The sequence below is a fragment of the Neovison vison genome, chromosome 12 (genome assembly GCF_020171115.1).
Source record: "Neovison vison isolate M4711 chromosome 12, ASM_NN_V1, whole genome shotgun sequence".
NCBI classification, from domain to species: domain Eukaryota; kingdom Metazoa; phylum Chordata; class Mammalia; order Carnivora; family Mustelidae; genus Neogale; species Neogale vison.
Window position 1 is genome coordinate 106,942,866 of NC_058102.1, and position 15,635 is coordinate 106,958,500.

At 37.0% G+C, this 15,635-nt stretch overlaps 1 protein-coding gene across 11 annotated transcripts in view; it reads left to right on the top strand.

The window, feature by feature from the left end:
* ERC1 (ELKS/RAB6-interacting/CAST family member 1) overlaps window positions 1-15,635 on the top strand; it is a 561,256-nt gene that overhangs the window by 405,705 nt on the left and 139,916 nt on the right. For all 11 annotated transcript variants that reach the window (XM_044228946.1, XM_044228950.1, XM_044228948.1 and 8 more), the window contains one exon: window positions 11,752-11,896. In XM_044228946.1, coding sequence (XP_044084881.1) covers window positions 11,752-11,896 — 145 coding nt within the window. The remainder of the gene's footprint in view (window positions 1-11,751; window positions 11,897-15,635) is intronic.

The following is a 15,635-nucleotide window of genomic DNA, read 5'->3' on the forward strand; positions in this document are numbered from 1 at the left end:
AGAATTATTTGCTTTCTGTGTTCCCATAATTGTGTCATTATTGAGGAAAATTTGTTTATTTGATTATTGAAGGGTCTATCTTGTTGCATATAGGATAGGTAATGCTATAATTAATCATTTATCATTTTCTTTTCTCTAATGTTTGGGTAAATGGGCTTTCCTACTATTGGTTCAGAGACAGTTGACCAAAAAGTATTTTTAGTTCTGGACTAGTTTAGTTTTGAACAGTTGGCTCTAATTTACGTGTGTGTGTGTGTGTGTGTGTGTGTGTGTGTGTATGAAGGATATAGTGTATATGAGGATAGATAGGTAGATATATCTAAATGGAGGATATAGTGTAATTAAGACATGGTCTCTATACTCAGGAAACTTACATCCTACTCGAATAGTCAGGATTTAAATATGTGCAAAATTCCCTTTTTAAAAAAAAAATATTTATTTTTTTATTTATTTTAGAGAGAGAGATCTCGATTGAGGAGAGGGAGAGAATCCTCAAGTAGAACCCCTGATGAGCAGGGAGCCCAACTTGGGACTCAATCCCAGGACCCTGATCATGACTGAGCCACCCAGGTACCCCTCAGAATTCCCTTTTTTAAAATCCTCCTCAGGGATGCCTGGGTGGCTCAGTCAACAGTTAAGCATCTGCCTTCAGCTTGGTTCATGATCCCAGGGTCCTGGGATGGAGTCCCGGATCAGGCTCCTTCCTCAGCAGGGAGCCTGCTTCTCTCTCTGCCTGCCACACCCCTGTTGGTGCGTGCGCAGGCATGCACGCTTGCTTGCTCTGACGAAATTGTTTATAAATAAATAAGTAAATAACCCTCCTCAGCTTACCAGTAATGTCTCTTCCAAAATCATATATATGGTATAGGTGATAAAGTTCTTTGTGATTAGACAAGTGAAAGATGTCAGAAATAAAGAAGCTTGAAAAGATTTTATTGAGAAGGTACATGTAGACTTTAAAAGATGGGCTCAGGGGAAGGCAAGGTATTCAAAGACAGACCCATTAAATTGAGGTGATGCTGCTTTAGTCTCTAGCCTAAAAAAAAAAAAAGTTGTCTGTTTGTATTAGACTAATCAAGAATTTATGGAAATCTGTGCTTCGGTGAGTTTTGCATTACAACCTCACTTTCTCTTTAGGGAAGCTTGGTACTGTACTTAAATACCAGATCCCTGCTGCCTTCTTAATCTTGAGCACTGTAAGCAAGATCTAGATCTAAACATTCCACAGTCATGAATATGGAGTGAAAATCTCCCATGAAATTGGTTTTATAAAAGTGTCTTTAAACAAGCAAAACTCTGGAACATTGGACCACATAATGCATCATTTGTAAAACTATGGTTATTCATACGGTTGAAGTGTAGTTTTTGAAAGCTTTTTGCTTATTGTCAGCTAGTCAGTCCAGTGAAGGATGAAACTGACAGCTCTTTGTATAAAACTTGGGAGTAAAGAGTAGAAAGAATGTCTAGACTTTATTGGGACCTTATCTACAGTCAGGGAAGCTAATTTTACTTAAAATATTCATGGAAAAGGAGCTGAATTCCATTGTTTCTTAAAAAGTAAACCATTCTGGTTTTGCATGAGGTTCTTTATTTTAGACTTCTTATCTCCAGATTGCTTTATTCTGTTGTTAGTACTTAAGTGTTATTATCTCATATAGCTCGAGAGAAAATTGGACAAGCTTTTTTATAATCAAATACTTACATCAAGTTTAACCAAATATTAGAACTCCAATAAATATCACCCTCACTTTCTTAAAGAGATATTCAGTATCACTGTAAATGATATTTAATGCCGAAAGAAAACAAACTGCAGAAATTCCAAGTTATGTACAGTCTAGCAGCACTGAAGCCCTGAAGCCATGTTTCTGTATTATACTCTTTTTTTAAAAAAGATTTTATTTCTTTATTTGACACACACAGAGAGAGAGAGAGATACAAGTAGGCCGAGAGTTAGTCAGAAGAGAGGCGGAAAGCAGGCTCCCCACTGAGCAGAGAGCCTGGTGTGGGGGCTCGATCCCAGGTCCCTGAGATCATGACCTGAGCCGAAAGCAGAGGCTTACCCCACTGAGCCACCCAGGCACCCCTCTATATTATACTTTTGAACTAGACTTAATTAGGGAGAGCATCGGGACCCCAAGGAGGCCAGTGTCATTCAATAAGTCCTGTCAGTACTTTCACCTCAGACCTTTCCTCTTCTGCTCAGTTCATCCTAATCTTGGCTCTTCCCACCACCACTTCCTTGTCCAACTATAACTATAAATAAAAGGCATAGTTTTTAGGGATGTAATTTTCTGTTTCAGAAAACAGTAATAAAGGAAAAGAGTTTGAAAGAAGGAAACTATTTAGGAAAAATACTTACAGTGTATGTTTTATCTTAAAGATCACTTAAATTTGGAAGAATAAAAATACATTGTATTTTAAGACATTATGCTAAGTGAAATAAGCCAGATACAAAAGGACAAATACTATATGGTTCTACTTATAAGGAAGCTAGGGTAGTTAAAAATTCATAGAGATGGGAGAATAGTGGTTGCCCTGGACCGGGGGTCGAGGGAAAGGTGAGTTAGTGTTTTATGGGTACAGAGTTTTAGTTGGAGAAAACAAACAACTTCTAGAAAAGGATCATGATTTTGTTGGTTGCACAACATTGTCAGTATATAGTGCTGCAGAATCATACGTTAAAAAGTGATTAAAATGGTAAATTTGATGTTACATATATTTTACTGTAATAAAAAGATGCATTGTACTTATTGTTGTCATGTTTGCTGTGTAATATTCCTCATTCACAAAATGTTTATGATTTTGAAAATTATTCGGTTATATTATTGTTACAATAAAATAGATACACGTTAAGGGTATAATGTGGTGAGTTTTGACAAGTGTAGACACTGTGTTACATCCACCATAGTCAAACTATAATACATTTCCAGAAAGTTCTCTTGCTTCTCTGACCAGCCTTTCTGAAGCCCCTGCTCCAGTCCCTGGCAACCACTGATTTGCTTTCTGTCTCTTTGTGGATTAGGTTGCAATTAATTTTTTTTTAAACAGATGGAAAAGATACAAGCTTCTGTTTTTTCTAACAAATATAGATACAGACATCAACTTTGCCAGCCTGAGAAGTAGGCAGAAACTTTATAACAGAAGTATCAATATCATAGTAGACCTATATCTTCCAAGTGTGTCACAATCTGCTGGTTTGGGAATACCAAAACGTTCATAGTTCAGAAAAAATGAGGAGAAAAAATGAACACAGGTTTTCCATGCAAAATTTTGTTTAATCAGCTTCACTTACTGAGTTGTAACTACCAGCAGTTACTGATTTTATTGTGTTAACTTTGATTCTTTTCAAGGACTTCTGAAAAATAAATCAGCCCATATTGGGATAACTTCTTTGCCCCTTCTTATGTCAGTGTATATCTTAATATAAATCACTTTTCTTCCCTGATTTCAGGAGATAGAGAGACATAAAACAAGAGAAGATTGAGAAGATTCCAAATTATTCTGGGCAAAGGCCTTGCTACAGGAAGGTTATATGAGGCAGGACCCCAGCATGCCTTATTGGATCAAATGCCCTGAGATAGTCTGTATTTGGTAACATTTGAAAGTTATTTTCCAAGGGTGCCTGGGTGGCTCAGTGGGTTAAGTACCTGACTCTTGGTTTCTGCTCATGTCATGATCTCAGGTCCTGAGATCAGATACAGCTTCATGCCTTGTTCCTCCCCTAGCTTGCATGCACAGGCTCGCGCTCACTGTGTCATGAATAAATAAAATCTTTAAAGAAAAAAAAAAGTTACTTTCCAGCATCAAAACATAAATGTGATGTATTTTATATTTCATATTCATTGAAATATATAGCAATTTATCGTAGTCCCACCTTTGACTTTTGAATCCGCAATTCAGATAGCATCATTTTATTCTTCATTCCTTAAAAATAATTTTTGTAATATAAGTTTTATTCATAATACATCTCCAGCAGTAACATCCTGACCTTCTGCTTTGAGAATCATTCATTCTCCCCTCTTTGCCTCTAAATCAGTCTTTTCTAAACCCTTGCTTTACTTTTCTAGAACTTTTGATGCTACCATATTATCAGAATCAAATCATTCTTAATTCAACATTTTGAGTAACTCCTACTTGTCAAGTTTGGCTCAGAATCCTCAAGGATTTCATAATCTTAAGTGTATTCCTTACTACTATTCCACACCATCTCTACTCTGATCCAAAGCCACCTTTTCAGTTTCTCTTTGCCCATGGAGACCCTTGAATCCAGCTATGCAGTGTGTCCTCACACATGCCTGTGCTTTTACACTTGCCAGTTTCTCTTTCTCACTATCTCTGTCAAAATAGGTCTTTCTCAGGTTCCAAGTCTTCAGCCCAAGGTGATTTCTTTGTCCCTTTGTCCACTGTATGACTTGAGCATCTATTGTCCATGCGATTTATTGGCACTTACAATTTATTGTCTCATCTCATTCGTTTTATTGAAATATTACAGTTAAAGAGGATAGACGAACTCAAAACAACACCATTTATACAGTATCTCTGATAACCTCTTTAAACACCCAGTCTGGAAAGCCCTACCACTTTTTAGGTTTCCAATTCTACTTATTAATACAAGTTAATACATGACATGTTTCATTAGATGAAATCTCTTTGTGATTTTCCCCCCTTTAATGCCATTTGTGTCCTCTAGAGGACCATAGATCTAATGTCTTACTTCTGCTGTTCTGACAGCAATCATGTTATATGGATAAATCTTTTTGGATTAACATGCCTTTTATAACCCCATTCTGCCACCTTCCTTTGGATACCCTCTACTTGGACACTGTTGCTTAAATTATAACACCTAGAATTGAGCCTATGACTCCAGTTGTCATCTGTCTTCTTAGAGAAAAAACAAAACTCTTTTCTTTAAGTGAAAGATAAATTAGCCAAAGTTAGTGGTCTCTTTTCCAGTCTTGGTTTTCTTCATGTTTTCAAATTCTTCCCACTCTCTGCTCACTAGCCTGCCATGCTACTGGACAAAACAAAACAAAAACAAACAAAAACTTTAAAGTGAAATAAGGGAATAGCTTAAAGGGAATACATTTGAACAGTTGGGAAACCAAGCCACCAAATTGGATAGAAATGGAAACAGAATTGGAGGAGCTATTGGCACAAGATGAATTTGTGAAGTGCCTACTCCATTCCAGGAACTATTCTTACACTTGGGGATACATTAGTGAACAAAACTGATGAATATCTTGCTTTCTTGGAGCTTATATTCCAGCTATTTTGAAGCAAAGGCTTTACGCACAAAGGAAGACTAGAAAATAGTATCAGAGTATATAGAGTACAGAGAATAACTCATACCAAATAAAAGAAAAATTGTAAATGGTTTAGGGACATGCAATGCAGAAAATTAATATTTGTAAGCTTCTGGTTTGCAAAGCCATGAATTTAGACTCTATAAGGAAAATAATATATTTTAAAAATTAAAGATGGGGTATTATTCACAATAGGCAAAGGTGGAAGCAACCCAAATGTCCATCAGCTGATGAATGGATAAACAGTGTGGTGTATATATACAGTGGAAATTTTTCAGCCTTGAAAAGGAAGGAAATTCTGACACATGCTACCACACAGATGAACCTTGAAGACAATATGTTAAATGACATAAGCCAGACACAATAAGACAAATACTGTGTGATTCCCTTTATATGAGGTTCCTAGAATAATCAGATTAATAGAGACAGAAAGTAAATGGTAGTTGCCAAGGGTTGGGGGTGGGGAATGGGGAATTCTTTATTAGGTACAGTTTGAGTTTTACGAGATAAAGAGACTGGTTACACAACAGTATTAATGTACTTAACACTACTTAATGTACACTTAAAAATGGTTAAAATGGTAAACTTTATATGTATTTTACCACAATAAAAAAATTTAAAAATATTTTTGAAATAGTGAGCTAAATTGAAAGACCAATAAACTCATAGAAACCTTAAAAGAAAATTTTAAAAACATAAACCATAAACACAATATAGTTGAGGAAGCAGACCTTCGGATGTGTAGAAGAATTGGAGGACATTTACAGAGCGCATGTCTATTAATATCACTTAAACTTAATCACTATTAATTTTAATTAATTACTATTAATAGTAATCACTATTACTTAAAGTAAAGGAAATACTGAATAGACAAAAATTAGTTAGGTGAGGAGTCAGTTTGTTTTGTTTTGTTTTTTAAAGATTTTATTTATTTATTTGACAGAGAAATCACAAGTAGGCAGAGAGAGGAGGGGAAGCAAACTCCCTGCTGAGCAGGGAGTCTGGTTCGGGGCTTGATCCAGGACCCTGAGATCATGACCTGAGCCGAAAGAAGAGGCTTAACCCACTGAGACACCCAGGCGCGCAAGGAGTCAGGTTTTAAAGGAGAGATAGTTTCAGACATTTCAGGTAGAGAGCATAGCATTAACCTAAGTGAAAACGTGCTGTAACTCAGTGATACAGGGTCCTTAAAGGACAGTGAAGAAGTAGGTTGAAAATTGTAGCTGGTCAAATACTAAGCCAAAGTGCTTGATGTGGTAAGAAAGCAGATGAAAATGAATTGGGAGAGTAGGACATTGTAGAAGAATGGTGAAATCGGAATGGGCTTAAGAATTATATAGACCCAGGGTATCTGGGTGGCTCAGTTGGTAAAGCACCTTCCTTGGACCCAGGTCATGATCCCAGGGTCATGGGATTGAGCCCTGCATGGGGTCCTTGCTCAGAAGAAGTCTGCTTCTCCCTTTCCTTCTGCCTGCCACGCCCCCTGCTGGTTCTCTCTCTCTCTCTCTCTCTCTCTCTCTCTCTGTGTCAAATAAATAAATATTTTAAAAATGATATAGACCTATGATAAAAGGATGGTAGTGACTGTGATAATTACAGATACAAAGCCAAAGGCTCATTAAAAACTATTAGAAACGAAGAACAAACAATGTGAATGTTGGTTATGGAGAGCAAAGAAATCAGATTACTTAGATGTTAGCCTGTGGATCTAGGAATATAGTGATTTAATTAACATGGAAAAAAAATTATTATGGTAGATGAAAAGTTTTATTTAGTGTTGGCATTCTACATTAAAGATATTTTTGGGTACCTAGAACAGAGATAATAAGACCAAGGCTTGAAAGATCAGACGTTTCAGTCAGGAATGCCCAAGTAGGCTCACCCACAGGCTGGTTTTCACTGAGCTTAATTAAGGTAGTGTGTCTGCCATACTCTCTGAGACCTCTCTGTAAGTGAATTTAGAGAAAATAATATTCAAAAGGATTTCTCCAGGAAATGAGGTGGAAGAGATATCCCGGTAGTTTACGAGTCACTCTGGATAGTTAAATGGTTAAATAACAAGTAAAGGAGGCATCAGATTCAAGGACGCATCAATAAGAGAATCTAGATTTCAGGTTTATTTTAAATTGAAGTTGATTAAACTATGCTTACATGTCCATGACAATAATATATCTAAAGCAACTGACTTTATTCTTACTTTCATCTGAGCTCTCTCATGATGTTTTCAGGATTATGTAATTTATGAAACATGATTATGTAATCATTCAATTTGAAATACCCAGTTGGAGGAAGAAGGGAAAATAAATCTTGATTGTATCCCTTCATTCTCACCCCTTTTCTGTCTGTCAATTCAATGAAAAACACTCACATAGGGATGCCTGGGTAGCTCAGTCGGTTAAGCGTCTACCTTCTGCGTAGGTCATGATCCCAGGGTCTTAGGATCAAGCCCTGCCTCGGGCTCCCTGCTCAGCAGAGAGATTGCTTCTCCCTTTGCCTCTGCCTGCTGCTTTCCCTGCTTGTGCTTTCTCTCCCTCTCAAGTAAATAAATAAATAAAATTTTTAAACACACACACACACACACACATATTTAGGACTCACTCTTAAATTGTTAACCACCATCAATCCAACACTAATCATATTTCTTTTTTACTAGTGATAGCAGACTAATGTTGTGTTGTCCTCAAAGACTCAGGCATTATGGAAAAGATTTTGTGCTCCATTTGCCTTGGATGTTTGCTTCCTATTTCTAAATGTTCTCAGAAGGGAGATGGGGACAAAGGAGGTGGTCTTACTATTTCTTAAAGCTCAAATGACACAGTAGAATACTTTTAGAGACATCTTGATTCTATTAGAAGTTTCAGGTCAAAGGGCAGGTTCAACTGTTATGTAGTTTAAAGCACCAGGGATGGATTGAAAAGACCTCTTTAATGACTTAAAGTTGGATTTCTGCTACTACCTACTCATTATGCAAGTAATATGGCATGTTAGTCAAGCAGTAGGGGGCCACTAATCACTTTGAAAGGTTCTGTGTATACATTTTCTTTTTCTTTTTCATTTTTTTAGCTGAGGAAAAGACATTAACAGAACAAGGAGAGCAGTTGAGCATTGCAGTTCTTATTTTGCTGTGGGCTTGTGGCATACATATATTACCTTTCATATTATACGTGCTTGTATTACTCCCTAGGGGCTCATGGGAAATGAAGTCAGAATGTGCTTCACTAGCAAGTCTTCCTTTTCTATAGATAGACTTTAGTTAGTAAAGCTCTTAAAGTCAGTTATTAATCCATATAAAGGTTCATTTTCTTTAAAATAGCCATGTTAGACTTAGAATAGGTGAGTTCCACATCTCAAGCAATTGACTGTAATTAAAAAGGAGCTATTTCTGGTATTCTTATTTTCTTCTTTTTAGTTTTCTGGATCTTCCAGTTTTTATTCCATGAATGCATATTACTTTTATCAGAAAATACCTTTCTTGGGGCGCCTGGGTGTCTCTCTGGGTTAAAGCCTCTGCCTTCGGCTCAGGTCATGGTCCCGGGGTCCTGGGATCAAGCCCTGCATCTGGCTTTCTGCTCTGCGGGGAGCCTGCTTCCCTCTCCCTCTCTCTGCCTGCCTCTCTGCCTACTTGTGATCTCTGTCTGTCAAATAAATAAAAATCTTTAAAATAAAATAAAATAAGAAAATACCTTTCTTTTTTCAAAGAACCAATTTTATTAAGAGTTAAATGCCTGCTAAAATAAGATACTAAAATAATTTGCTTTTTTTTTTTTCACTCTGAATTCCATTCCCTCTGGAAAGCAGGGCATTCTTTAAAATTTTTTAGTTTTGACACTTCTGAGTGCTCTCTGTGAAACTTAACCACATAAGTTCAACTATACCATACAGTCTTTTCTATCAAATAGTATTGAGGGAACAACAGTTTTCTTATTCCCCAAAATTAAATGGCTGTTACTGTTTATTAGCTTTAATATTCTTGATGGTCTTTCAGATTTCTAAGAGATTGCTCTCCCTTATAATTGTCCATTTCAAATTTACCAAAATTGTAGGCAAGAGAACAATACTCTCTCTCTTTCAAAAACAAAATAAAAACATAAAAGCTAATATATCCATAAAAAATACTGACATTACCCCCAAGTTTGTTTATATGTGCAGTGTGTAATGAAAAATTTTATTCTCTTGACTATCAATTGACCTTTTTTTTTTTTAAAGATTTTATTTATTTATTTGACATATGGAGATCACAAGTAGACAGAGAGGCAGGCAGACAGAGGAGGAAGCAGGCTCCCTGTTGAGCAGAGAGCCCGATGCAGGGGCTCGATGCGGGGCTCGATGCCGGGCTCAATGCGGGGCTCAATCCCAGGACCCTGGGATCATGACCTGAGCCAAAGGCAGAGGCTTAACCCACTGAGCCACCCAGGCGCCCCTATCAATTGACCTTTTTAGGCATATACACATATAGAAATCACTATCAAGAGTATACTTTCAAAATGGAAAAGACAGTAGTGTGTTAAGTTAGAATATATTTAGAGGTTGAGAGCGATGGGTATGGGAGAGAAAGCTTGATTCTGTGCAGTTTGTAGTATTTATCAATGCTCAATAAAAAATAAATGACATAATAAAATTTCTATTTGGATTTTATATAAAAAGAACAAAAGACTTAAAATTATATATCTTAGTAAAAAAGGCATTATTCCTGTGGCTCAGAGTCTAGTATTACATCCTTTATTTTAAAAATTTAGAATCTGAATTGTCACCTGTTATATCATATTGCAGTATGGGAATATGACATTTTACCCCAGAGATTAACTGTACCACAGTAGCTGACCAAGCATATCATTTATAAAAGAATTTGGAATTCAGTCAAGATACTTCACCAACATAGAATAATTTTTACTATTTCACATCATGATACTTTCCTTAAGCACAGAATGGAACTCAGATCCCATCACCTTTGTATCTTCCATTTTGCAAAAGTGCTCCTTACTTCGTCTGATTGGATAATTTATCTTTCATTCATCTTCTGCTATTTGCCTGCTGCTAAATGTGTAATTCTGTTAGTGCACAGAAATACTGCAGCACCCTTATTGAGAAAACACATTTCTCATTCCAGCTTTGTCAGTCTTTGAGCTTCCCCAAAGGGAATAGATGACGGCAATCGGCAGGAAATTGTGCATAGTGAGACCAACTTGAACTCCTTCACCTTTAAGCTCATTTCACCACTTAACATATTTTTTTCAAGTGGTCAGTGGGTATATTTAGACTATTGTTATCCCTTTGCTTTTGACTAAAGCTTCATGGGATAAGCCATCCGCCATTTTTTAGAATTATAGAGTTTAGGGACAGTGGAAAATTACAGTGGGGTCAGTGAGAATCTTCTTCCCTTCCAACAGCAGAGACTGGTTAAACAAATCTTCATTTCCATAATGTAAGCTGATCTATCTCCTCCGTTTGTTGGTACTGCTTGTTCAGAGTTCTCCAGACCTACCCATCCAGAAAACAGAAAATCCTTGTCAGAATATGCAAAAATAGTCTTCCAGTTTGTGGCTAAACTAAAACTCTTCCAGATGACTGCTATTGAGGCATAATTATCTTAACAAAAGACAGAAGCAAGGTTAAACTTGGGCAGTTCTTCTTAGATTCAGCATTTCCTCAGGTCAAAAGCTCAGGCCACTTAAATAGTTCCTGTAAATCAAATCTGCATTCTTACAGATGACTTAAATAATAGATGAGCTATTGAGGAATGCATTTTTGCCAAGGAGACTAACTGTTCACCAACTTCGTTCAGATCATTTTGTAAATTTCTCATGTTCGCCCCTCTTCTAAATCCCACCTTCTTTTCCTTCTGGATGTGAGCCAAAAAGTAGTTAGCTAAACCACAAGGAATCAGTAAGGTTCAAGTTATTGTTTCAAAGTCCACAAACGTTTGCCAAATAAAGCCACGACTGGAAACTGATTTGCATTGATGAGAGAAAGAGAATTATAGATGTTTAGAATGCCCCAAGAACAGATGGCTGATTTTCTAAATCCTATTTCCTAATGTTTACAATTTGTTACACACTCTATACATAAGAGTGTTTGCAGTTTCAGTAATGCCTCAATTTGCCTGGCAGGAACAGAATGCTTATGAAAAGAATGAATTAATTGGGTAAAATGTATGGGTGATAGTTTTAGTCTTAGTTCTAAAAATTCATTAATTTTGTTTACTTTCTGAGTCTAACTATAGGAACTCTTTACTAAGATGTCAGGATAACACAATGATAAAGACATTTAGAGTCAGAGAAATCTGAGTGGGATTCCTAGCTGCACCATTTACTTCAAGTGTGAACTTGGGCAAGCTATATAGACTCTCTGAGCCTTGGTTTCATCACCCATAAAATAGGGGTGATTATAATAACTTCAAAGGATTGTTTTGAGGACAAATGAAAGTCTTGGAATTTTCTTTATTTTGTAGGCAAGAAGCTCTTCTGGCTGCCATTAGTGAAAAAGATGCCAACATAGCCCTTTTGGAGCTTTCATCCTCTAAGAAAAAGACCCAAGAGGAAGTGGCTGCACTGAAGCGGGAGAAGGATCGTCTGGTGCAGCAGCTCAAGCAGCAGGTAATAACGAAATACCAGGGAGGGCCCATGCTAGAGAGGCAGTAAGACCAGCTCTCACACCATTCTCTACCTTTGTCTTTGCCAGCTTATTAGACATCTGATCTTTGTATCTAGCTAGGTTTTGTTTTTTGGTTTTTGTTTTTCAAGGAGGAGAGGGACAGACAGGACAGACAGAATCCTAAGCACACCCACACAGAGGCTGTTGCGGGGCTTCTTGCTCTCACAACCCTGAGATCATGACCTGAGCCAAAATCAAGGGTCAGTCGCTTAACTGACTGAGCCACCCCAGGCATGCCTGTAGTTAGTTTCCATAAGCAGAGACTTTAATCTTTTTGACATATCTCTGGCTATATCTTGATTTAGAGAGTGTTCTAGGTAAGAGCACTGGTTTAGAAGATGTTACAGGTCATCTATGAGAGGGCTTTTTAACTTAGCTGGATGAAATTCGCAAAGTTCTCCCTACTTAAAATGAAAAAGGCTTATTTTTTTACATGCACCCAAACTCCTACTATAGAAGGCACTAAATATAGGGTTTTTTTGTTTGTTTTGTTTTGTTTGTTTGTTTTTAAAGATTTTACTTATTGACAGACAGAGATCACAGGTAGGCAGAGAGGCAGGCAGAGAGAGAGGAGGAAGCAGGCTCCCCGCTGAGCAGAGAGCCTGATTTGGGGCTCGATCCCACGACCCTGAGATCATGACCCGAGCCCGAAGGCAGAGGCTTTAACCCACTGAGCCACCCAGGCACCCCTACTAAATATAGTTTTAATTTAAAAATTTCTAGCTACTCAGAGCTGAGTAAGCTTTGAAGATACGAGTAAAGTTTTCTTTTTCCATTTTTTTTCCAGCCTAATCTTTCCCTGAATTTCATGCTTAATGTTTATGTAAAACCTATGAAAATAAAAGCTAAACATTTCCCCTTTGTTAATGGTCTGACAACAGTATAAATGTACTTAATGGACACTTAAAGATGGTTAAAGTGATAAATTTTGTGTTATGTATATCTTATTACAAATTTAAAACTTGGGGGGAAAAATCTTTGAGAATGAAGAGAAAGCAGAATTTTTAAATCTAAGCCCCTTTCTTTATTTTAATGCGCCTCACTGGTCATTCCTTCACTATTTGCAGTGTCCACAAGTCCTGCCTTCTAGTATCATCTCCTTCATTCTTGGTCACGTTTTCTGTGCATTGTGTCTGCCTAGATTTGCTTTTCTACCTGAGGTAATAAGACTGGGAAAGAATTTTTCAAGTGAAGGAATTTCTTCTTTCCTATGCTGGGGGATCAGTCATCAATTGGTAGCATTTTTAACATAATATTTAACGTTCAAATGAACAAGAATCAATATTTACACAATAAAGATATTTCTGTTTGTAGACCAGTACTTAAAACTGCTTAGAAATAGATTTTATATTTATTTATGGGACCAACTTTGCTGAGAAAATACCAAAAGATGTCCCTTTTCTATAGGATAGATCAATAACCAGCAAAAAAATAACCCATTGCTCATTTATAAGCAGAGAATCTTTTCCAGTGTCCTAAAATACTTTGTCATAAGAAGAAGACATCATGCAGTATTTGGATACCTGTTAAGTAAAACAGGAAGAATGTGCTTAATATTAAAGACATCTGTCCAGTAGTTCAAAACTGAAATTTGGCTTATGAAAACTGATAATATGAGCCGAATAGTGGTTGCAGTGGCCTAAGAGGGTGGGGAAGGTGGGGAGGTGTTGGTCAAAGAGTACGAAGTTTCAGTTATGCAAGATGAGTAAGTTCTAGGGATCTAATACACATCATGGTGACTGTAGTTAATAATATCCTATGGAATATTTGAAATTTGCTAAGAGTAGATTCTAAGTGTTCTTAAGAAAGGTAACTTGAAGTAATAGAAATGTCAATTAGCTTTATTGTGATGGTGATTTTATGATGTATACATGTATTAAAACACATTGTACCTTAAATACATACATATATATAAATATATACAGTTTATATTTGTCAGTTATACTTTTAGGGGTGGGTGCTGATAAATGAAAAAGGAGGGTATTGTTGAGGAAAGGCGTTCACTTAGTTTGTGAGTGAGTTAACTATCAGTTCCCCTAAGTAGTTAGGTCTAAATGTATAGACATAAGATTTAAGTAGTTCTTGGTCCCTCTACTTTCAGACACTAAAACAGAATAAAATGTCTAGCAGACTAGAGTACTGTATCTTATTCTTAGTGGCTTTTGATTACTTCATTCTTAAGGCTACATGTTTTCAGTAGGATATTCATTAATCCATGAATTTGCAATCTTAAAAAAAGAGCATCTTAATGTCTTTCCATATCACTATATGCTCTGAATATTCTGTAGTGATGTGATCTATGTAAGAAAAAAGATAAATGTAGTTTTGGGGAGTCCTTCCTAACTGTTTATCTGTCTGCTTTCCATGTAAAGTTTCACATTCCTGCCCTCTCAGAGAGTGTCTAGGATTCTGTGAGCAAGAAGGAACTGGTCTTGCCAAAGATATTTGATTCTTTAATTTTTCTAAGTGTGTGTACTAACTTTAAGACAAGGGAGAGGCCTTTGGAAAGAGGATATGGCATCAATATTGTTTTAATTTAAAGCTTCTAGTCCTTGAATTGCTGCAATGTGCCTCAATCTAAAGGCCATTTCCTAACAAGGAAGCAGTCATCATTGACCAGGCTTTCCAGTAAGTGGAGCTGCCACTGGCTGATGGGCTCTTGATATTTGTGTGCAGTTCCTATTGTCAGAAAGGGATCTACAGATTTGGGGTCACCCTCTGAGATGGGCCCAATTTGCATACCCACCCCAGGGTAACTTCTCTTCTTGATTCATTCATGGCAAAGCAGCACTTGGAGAGGCTACCTCAGAGGAAGGGGCCAGAGCCAATGAAAGAAAGTAAAAAATAAAGGTTGTCTAACAAACTCCAGATGTGCTGTGGTGGGTGCCAACCAGTATGTTCGGATTGTAAGTCATGAAGAAGCCCCTGCTGTGATTGTCAAGCACCCACACTGGATTTAATGTAAACTCACATGGAACCCTGGAAAGCATTAACACAATCTGTTTAGCCACAGCAGCTGTCACAAGATGGCCTTTCTCTCAGCAGTATTTTCTTCTTTTCACCTCAAGAATTTTACAACCTCTATATTATATTTGCTGTTAGTGTGAAGTCTGGCTCTGCCCCTATGTGCTCTATACAGAATGCGTCATGGGCAGATTGGGCTTCTCAAGACAAGCTGCATGGTTTGATTTGGTTTGGTTCTTTCTCTGTTTTTTTAAAGGTCAGCGATAACAGAAGAGGAAAGGCTACAAACTTACACTGATTTGGTTTGAATCTAGATAATCTCATTTACATCTGTAATTGTAGAATCTTCTGGATTAGGACGAAATGTCAGACAATATATTCCTTTATTCCAGCATTGTCTAGGCATGAGGGATATAAACAGACAATACTTGCCTTAAAGAAGCTCACAGTATAGTGCTTATAATACTAGCTATTCTAAACATTTGGCAAAAACATTCTGCAGAAGGTAGCCTTACCATATTTTCCTGCTGACAGCCTCAGCAAATCATCCCTGCATTACATGATTTATTTGCCCATCCATTTCAGATTCTTTGAGTATCTCCTGTGTGTCAAATACTGTATTCATGGAAAATGAATGTCTCTCTTTCTAGTTAACAGCCTGGCAGCTAATCAGACCTAGGTTGTACCTTTAACTATCTCTTTTACCAATTAGACAAA